This window comes from Osmerus eperlanus, chromosome 20 (assembly GCF_963692335.1).
Source record: "Osmerus eperlanus chromosome 20, fOsmEpe2.1, whole genome shotgun sequence".
Classification (NCBI taxonomy): Eukaryota; Metazoa; Chordata; class Actinopteri; order Osmeriformes; family Osmeridae; genus Osmerus; species Osmerus eperlanus.
In genome coordinates, this window is record NC_085037.1 from 658,769 (window position 1) to 667,837 (window position 9,069).

Genomic DNA, 9,069 nt, shown 5'->3' on the forward strand with positions numbered 1-9,069 from the left:
TATATTCCTGTGTGTGCATTACAATCTCTGATTGATGCTTCGACCTGCACTGTGATTTGTAGAGACATTACTCTGATGGTAAGTCATAGTTCCACTCCAGGGAAAGGATGTTGCACTGGAAACTCCATAGTTACATCTCATCAGGATAATTAAATGTTGAGAGAAGACTATGTACGTGTGTGTGTGTGTGTGTGTGTGCGTGAGTGTGTGTCTGTGTGTGTGCATGTGTTTGAATCAGTAATTTATATCCATCGTAACAGGCAAATAAATTTACCACAGTAAGGGAACATTAGTACCAGACAGTATCATGCACACACACGCACACACACACACATGAACACACTCGTGTACAGCTCCATCAGAGCAGCAGAATGAGATCATGTCTTGGACTGTGGGGGTTTTCACCTGAGCCCATGTTAAGTCAGAGTGTATTGAGCTGGCTCTGGTCCATTAGAAAGGTATAATGGAAAGCTTCAGCTAGCGCCTAGCTAATGCAAGATATACTTGAATGTTTTAATGCCCCCTCAAGTTCATGTAATCATATTGGGCAGTTTCCTGGACGAAGACTAAAATCCTGTTACTATAGATTGAGTTGTCTTTCCGTCAAACTTTTCAGTGCTGCTGTTAACCCAATATTCTCTCCATTTCTCCCTCCTTTTCTCCCTCCCCTTCTCCCTCCCCTTCTCCCTCCCTTTCTCCCTCCCCTTCTCCCTCCCTTTCTCCCTCCCTTTCTCCCTCCCTTTCTCCCTCCATCCCTCCCTCCCTCCCTCTCCCTCTCTCTCTTCCCTCCATCTGCCTGCTGGTATGTGCAGCGGAGTGTGGTGGTACCATAAAGGATGAACCTGCAGGTCGTATCCTGTCTCCTGGCTACCCTGCTCCGTATGAACACAACCTCCACTGTGTGTGGACCATCGAGGCTACGCCAGGGAGCACCGTCGGGTCAGTACACGACACCCACGCCCTGTCCATCTCTCCACGGTCAACTTGGATGTATTTCTGTCTGGTTTCTCTCACTCCTACAAGAACCTGCTGAAACGCTCTTTGCCACGCAGAATTGGAGTCAATTCCCCTCCATTCCCTCCTTCCCTTCCTCCATTCTTACTCAGTATCTGTCTGTTCCCACACCTACTCCAAGCCCGTTGAAGCTGTACTGTCTGCAGGGTGAAGGACACAACAGCTTCACAGCATACAGAGGGTGTGTGTATGTGTGTGTGTGACCTCCCTCTATGCCTTTCAGAGTTAATGAGTGGACACGCGTCCGCAGTAATGGACGCTCGTTTGGCCAGCGTAATTTTGCGTGAAATCTGGCAGACGCGGCAAGAGGCCCTGTAATTGGTCAGATGTTATAATCAGGCTGTTTATTAAGCGCCTCACCTCTCCTCACCCCTCATCCCCCCTGCCTCACCCCTCTCTTGCCCTTCACAGGACAGAACTGGGTTGCCAGGTTTGGCAATTGTCCACATTACGTGAGGATGTTCCATGTGTGTCTAGAACAACGTCTGGGATGTCTTTAACTGAACAAATTGATGAATATTAGAGAACATTCTGGAGTCTTATAGTTTGGACCTATAGGAGTAAGGGGAAATGAGGGGCAAACAAGATGGACGGAAGAGGGGATGGAAGGACAGGAACAGGAATGGATAGGAGGACAAAAGAGGTAGAGGAAGACGGGGGGCTCCTGCAGAGGAGGGAAGGACAACGGAGGAGAGGAAACACGAGGAGAGAAGGGAAGGACAGAAAGAGGGATGGAGAGAGGATGAGAGGAAGAGGAGTAAAGTGGAGGAGAGAGCAGAGGGGAGCGGAGGAGGGGAGGAATAGGACATGCTGCATGCTGTCTCAGCCTCAGCATCGTTCTGATGAATCAGATTCATTATATCTGCGGGGGATGGAGCTCATCAATATGCAACATCTGTGTCAGAGTGTTTGTGTGTGTGTGTGTGTGTGCGTGTGTGTATGTGAGCGTGTGTGCACGTCATTTACATCCCTGTGACGAGAACTTGGGTGCTTTCCCTGGCATGCCATGCCCTTCATCACAAACACACTTCTATATACATCCCTTTGATCCCTCTCACAGTCAACATGTACCTGTAGACATACATTATGGAGGAGCAGCTGCATTGCTCACGACCCCGGATGCATCATGGGATATAGGATGGGGGGGGAGCTAGGATAGAGGAAGGAGAAAGAAAGACAGAGGGGGGGAGGGGGAGAGGGGAGAGAGAGAGACAGATAGACAGAGGTAGGTGGATTAGAGGAGCTGTACTGGGATGTACTGCAATGTAACACATTGAGAGGGGGAGAGGGAGGGAAAAGATTCAGACAACAGGGGATGGAGGGAGGGGAATTAGGAAGATAGGATGCAGGAGGAAGGGATAGAGGGAGAGGAGAGAATCGAGATATAAAGGGATATTGTTGTGTTTCTCTGTATGTTTTGCTTCTTACTGTTGGGGGAGTATATATCCATCTCATCCCCCAATGCAGGTCTGACTGGGATATACACACATACACACCCCTTCAACATACACACACACACACTCATTGCACCCCCAGGATTGGCAATCTCCTAAACCCCATATTCGGTTCAGGCTCCACATAACAAGGAAACAGCTCAGAGGATAATGTGTGTGTGTGTGAGTAGGCCTACCATCCAATGAGAGAGTGTGTGTTGGTCTGGGTCTTCTCGTTGCACCTCCTCAATGCTCTCACCCTGGCCCCAAGTTGTGCCCCATCCCCTTGTTACCTCACCCCCACACCCAGCCACACCCACCCCCACCCAACCCCTGGTTCCCTCGCAAGTCTTTCTTCCTCAATTCTGCTGAGATTTGATTCAACTGTTTCTTGTGTTGTGAAGGCAGTACATGTGTTGAGCTGTACTCTACCCACATGCTATCTAGAATACTAGAATAATAATACTATTCTGTTCTGTATATTTATTTTAATTTTTGGTTACTTTGTCCTTTCTTTACGACTTTTCATCTTTCGTCTCCTGACTGCTCTATCTGTGTCACGAGGACTGTACTTCCTGTTTTTTCACACCAATCAGAATCGTAGTTTGGTTCAGGCCAACCATCTGCATTCTGGACTCATTAAGTATGCAAATCCAACAGCTTGTACCCGCCCACAGCCCTGTTTCCCGGCACCCGTACACTCAAACGCACACACAAACACACACACACACACACTCTCACACACAGACCTCATCCTCATCCCTCTATTCCAGAGCTTTCTGCGGAGAAGAATAAAGGGGGAAACGTCAGGGAAAGAAAAGACGAGTGTAAAAAAAGAACATGAGGATTAGAAGCCCTGGCAGCGAGGGGATTGGCTCCTGCAAGGAAGTACAGGCTTGGCTTTGGTTCTGCCAGGACCTGTGATCTTCCACAGGAAGTGTGTGTGTGTGTGTGTATCTGTGTGTGGGTAGGTGGGTGGGTGGGTGGGGGGGAACGTTTGTTTGCTACCACACTTGTGTGTGATTTTTTCATGTGTCTTTGTGTGTGCGTGTAATCGATCGAGAGCAAGATAAAGAATCCCTCCCCCTGTCCTCCTGTCCTACTTCTGTCCATCCCCTCCCTCATGTCTCCCATGCCTTCCATAGATAGAGAGAAAGCAAGGGTTGATCAGTTAGGTCTGGTTCTGAAATAAGCCAATTACCCTAACATGTAATGCACGTCTGCTCCCAGCCATCCAGCCGAACAGCCTAAATCCCTTGTATCCCTCCTCTCCCCTCCTCTCCTCTCCTATCCCCTCCCCTCATTTCCCCTCCCCTCCTCTCCCCTCCTCCTCTCCTCTCCTATCCCCTCCCCTCATTTCCCCTCCCCTCCTCTCCCCTCCTCCTCTCCTCTCCTATCCCCTCCCCTCATTTCCCCTCCCCTCCTCCTCTCCTCTCCTATCCCCTCCCCTCATTTCCCCTCCCCTCCTCCTCTCCTCTCCTATCCCCTCCCCTCATTTCCCCTCCCCTCCTCCTCTCCTCTCCTATCCCCTCCCCTCCTCTCCCCTCCTCCTCTGCTCTCCTATCCCCTCCCCTCATTTCCCCTCACCTCCTCTCCCCTCCTCCTCTCCTCTCCTATCCCCTCCCCTCCTCTTCTTTCCTTCTCCTTTCATCCATTTCATCCTTCTCCATTCGTCCTCTCCTCCACTTTTTCCTCCCCTCCCCTCCTCCTTCTCCTCTCCTCATCTCCCTTCATCCCACATCCACACTCCCCCCCCACTTTTCATCATGTCCGTAATGATATATGTAAGATTTTTTCAACACCTCCTCCATTACTCTCTCCTTCCACAGAATACATCTGGACATAAAAAGTGATATTCTATGTGTGACAGTACTGAATCTTCGACAGAGATCCCGAGCGTCATTAACATGTTAGCAGGATATTCATCAACACGTTACCACAAGTCTGACATTTGACCCTGTCTGACAGGGTAGTAAATCCACCTTGTACTTGAGGAAAATACTAGGTGCATATTTATGTCACAAAAACACACATACTGTACATACAAAGGCACCTACATACATGTACGTGTTTAGACAGACACATAAACACAAACACAAAAACCCCTGCACGCCCATATTCACACAAACACACACACACACGTAAATCCCGAATAACCTTCGTCGTCAAATCTGAGGATGGAGTAGGAGGATCATGCTAACATTAGCATAACATGTGTGTGAATCATCTCTTGCACTTACATGACGGGGGCGGAGGCTCTTGAACATACCCTCTCCCAGGGGGTGAAGACAGGCAAGCTAATCTGCTCCAGGATTAAGGAGTTAGCACTCGCATTCACCAAGATAGACTAACTGCTGTTGGTGGATACCGCTCGTGGGGAATAAAAATCCTGACACGTAGCGACTCGACGGTGGAACACTCGATTCTGTCGTGTCGGCATCCAGCTATGCTGACACGCGGCAGCTTAAAGGCTGTGCTTTTGTGGAAGAGTCTCTGTGTTGAGCATTGCCGAACCATCAAGCACACTCCCCACACATCACTTATCCAACAAAACACCATCCCGGTCTTTTTGGGTCGATCCCACCTTGGGCTGCGCCACCGAACTGGTGCATTTCCTGGACATACAGCAGATTTTTGTCAGTGGCTCCGCAACTGTGTGGTTGAATGGTAAATGGACTGGATTTACATGGCACATTTAACGACCCTTATGGTCCACCCAAAGCACTTTACATTATGCCTCTCATTCACCCATACACACACACAGACACACGGCAGAGCTGCAATGCAAGGCGCTGGCCTGCCCATCAGGAGCAACTCAGAGTTCAGTGTCCTGCTCAAGGACACGCTCATGGCCAGGAGGAGTCGGAGATCCAACCACCAACCTTGCAATTAGTGTTTCACCCTCTCTACCCCCTGAGCCACGGCTGCAGGAAGGTGCACTTTAGAGTTCGTACAAGTTCCCCCTCCCATCGGGTCTTGTCTCACAAGGCGTGTGCTCTCTGTCAGCAGATAGCAAGCCTGTTGGAAAAGGGAGCGCCTGCTGAATATCGTACAGAGGTGCGTTTTCGGAATCAGCATAGACCTGAAGGGTGCATATTTCCATGTACCAATCAGACGGAAGCTCCGAAAATATCTTTCACCGTTCACTTTCAAAGGCAGCTCACTATTCGCTTACGCACTGGCTCCTTGAACCTTCTCCAAATGTGTGAAGTGGCTGTCGAACCGATGCGACGGAGGGGGATACACCTCGATGACCTGCTGGTTTTAGCCCGGTCGCGGCACGAGGCTACCCAGGACCCTTCCTCACTGGAGAATCACCTCACTCAGCTGGGATTCAGCTTGGGCTCCATGGCCATCTCAACAGTTTACCTACTTAGGCGTGCAACTGAAGACTGTAGAGATGCGGCAGACTTTCAGCACCATGGGAGGAGGCTCTAGCCTTGGCTGTCTTTGCGTTCCGAGTCTCACACACAGTCACCGCTCTATCAGTGATGGCCCTGCTGGGGACGATGGCCACAGCCCATGTACTAGTGCCCCTAGGCCTCTTGGTGAAAGGGATAATGCACAAGTGAAGTAGGGGGGAGGGATAATTGCGTTGTGGTGAGAATTGTCATTAGCTCTCATCTGGTTTACATCCTTTACAGACATAGCCGACGCTTTTATGTGCTACTTTGTAATGAAGAGGCGTGTGTGCTTGTCTGTGTCTGTGTGTGTGTCTTTGTGTGTGTTCTCTGGCGAGCGTGCCTGTGTCTTTGTGATTTTGCCTGTGTGTGTGTGTGTGTGTGCGTTATATTTCATTGTACAGTGCTCGACATGTTAGAGCAGCAGGGCTTGTTACATGTACAGTAGGCTGTGTAGTGCACATAGTTAGCATGGTTCCTGGCCCCCAGGCCATCTCCACAACAGACAGCATGGCCTCTCTGTTCTGACACCAATTATGCAGAAATGGAGGACTTGTTACTGTAAAGCATGCCTATCTGGGCAAAACACTTCCTGTTCTGGTCCCAGTGTCGCTCAGGGCGGGGCGTGTGAGAGTGGATAAGGGTATATACTTAAGTTAAGGATGTGTGTGTGTGTGTGTATGTGTGATCGTATGTGCATGCATTTCACATAATGATACATGTGTGAGTGTGTATTTGTATGTGTTCTTAGGCTTAAGGCTTGAATATATAGGAGGGGTACTCTTAGCTGTGTTTGCATGAGGGAGGAGTTGGGAACCTCATACATTCACCCTTATTAGTTTAGCTAAATCCGTCTCCCTGGGAGAGAAAGAAACAGAGAAAGCGATAGTGAGAGAGAGAGAGATAAAAAGGAAGAGAGGGTAAGCATTAGCGAGAGGAAAAGGAAGAGGACGAGGAGTTCAAGTGAGAGGAAGGAAGAACGGAACAATTCCAATGACAATCTCTACTCATTCACTTAAACGATTAAAGTAAGCCAGGGACCTGAGTATTATCTACTGATACAGAACCCAACTGAGACAATGTCTTGCAGTTCCTTCCCTATCCATTCCTTTCTAGGTTCTATACACACGAACGATCCAATTTGTTGTTTTACTATCAATACTTAAAGAGGGTCCCTTAATCCCCACATTCTATTTACAAGAAAGTAAATCAACAAATATGTTTGTTTTCAGCATATTTACTATACTTTTCTCTAGATCTGTTTAAATTATTCACGCGATTCACTTGGCAAGGCATGTCTGCCATATTGGTTTCATGTTTGGGTTCAGACACTACAGACGTGGATGGAGTAGAGTAGACAAGGACAGGAATAGTAAACAGCAACAGGAAGTGACTGTTGGCCAACACAATGGTGTTTGAGCACCACCACCACAATCTGGTTACTTCAGTCAGCCATAGAAGAACTGTTGTTACTGGCTACAACTTTTATGGAGTTGTTTTTATTGGCCAGATTAATACATTTTCATGTTTCCGTGGAGCCTTAAACAGTTGTTCAATTGATATTTCCTGACACAATAATCCTGTTTGGTTTATGGAAGGTTTGTTTGAAAGTGAAGGCTGCTGGGATTTGTTTTTTCTTTCTCATATCCTAACCTACGGTCTGTCGCCAACAGATGCTTCTCTTATATTGAGTGGTCGATGCCAGCAATAGTGCTTAATTAAATAACTTAGTTTGTTTTCCCATCTGCTGTGAAAGTATAGCACGTTGTCCTTTTTGTCTACATACACACAAACATACACACACAAATGAACACATGCATTCTCACAAACGGACACACACAACCACAAATATACACATGCACAGACACACACACACACCATATGCAACAATCAGGGCCAACAGCTGTATGGCAGCTGTCTGTGAAAGTGAGGTGTCGATATTGTGAAAGATTACCTCTACTATCAGCTGTCTAGACTGAAACAATACACCGATGGGCAGTGTTTGGAGGGCCGCAGTTGGCTGGAAGTCAAGTTGTTTTAGTTTTTCAAAAAAGGATGCCTCACATAATTGTTCTAATGTTTAAACCTCCCATTGAGCAGCAAATGTTCTCTAGATGTCTGGTGTTATATCCTCAACTTCCTGGTATCTGCCTAATTTGAATATATCTATATTGAGACGAAGATGTGATCGTAATGCGGAAATTAGGATTGTGTTAGGACTATGGCTTGACTCATCACATATAGCAACATAACTAACTTAAATTAGGTCATAGCTAATGGTCACTCCTTGAAGCAAACAAATTACATTTAGTCATTTAGCAGACGCTCTTATCCAGAGCGACTTATAGTAAGTACAGGGACATTCCCCCGAGGCAAGTAGGGTTAGGTGCCTTGCCCAAGGACACAACTTAATTTTTTCACAGCCGGGATTCGAACCAGCAACCTTCTGATTGGTAGCCCGATTCCCTAACCGCTCAGCCATCTGACCCCCCAATTACACTATAAAATATTGTCAAAAATCTCTTCAATCCAGTAAAATTCTACGTAATGACGGCCTATGTAGACTAAGAGGCAAGGAATAGGTAATCTTGCGATCCACCCTAAAGGCCGATATATGCTTCTCCGTTTTCCCAAAAACGAACACATGGGAACGCCCTCCTCTACGGGGAACGCCCTCTCCGAGAGCCCTCGGAGAGCTCGGAGAGCTCAACGTGCACCTCCTGAATTTTCTAACTATCCGTCGTAATTTCGGATAGTTACGGATACCCCCTTGGCTGTGATTGGCCAGTATTAAGAACCGCTTGCGTCAGGGGCGGGGGCGGGGTTACCGTGATAAACAGGACGAACAGAATCCTTTGACCGCCATTGCTGTAAGTTTTTAGAATTCATATTTCAGCTAAACAGTACATGTAAATCAGCATTTGAATTAAAATGTGACGAGAAATGGGCAGTGTAGTTGCTGAAAATGTGCTTATTTTATTGATGAAACGGCTAATTAGCAAATTTGCTCTGACTTCTCGATAACCTAAGTAAATAAACACTCGACGACGACTTACAAAAAAACGTTGCGCCACCTACTCTTCTGGCGGTGAATTGTTTTCAGCACCCACAGCCTACGGAGAACCATAAACTAAGTCTATCCGTCCGTATCCGTGCGTATCCGTGCGCCCGCCCATCCGTAAGACGCAGACGCAGAAGCATATTTCGGCCTTAAGGCATTT

The 9,069-nt window shown here is 47.6% G+C and overlaps 1 protein-coding gene across 1 annotated transcript in view; it reads left to right on the top strand.

The window, feature by feature from the left end:
* Nucleotides 1–9,069, top strand: part of csmd2 (CUB and Sushi multiple domains 2) — a 202,392-nt gene that overhangs the window by 148,157 nt on the left and 45,166 nt on the right. The window contains exons 26-27 of the mRNA XM_062446030.1: nt 813–978; nt 1,136–1,195. Coding sequence (XP_062302014.1) covers nt 813–978; nt 1,136–1,195 — 226 coding nt within the window. The remainder of the gene's footprint in view (nt 1–812; nt 979–1,135; nt 1,196–9,069) is intronic.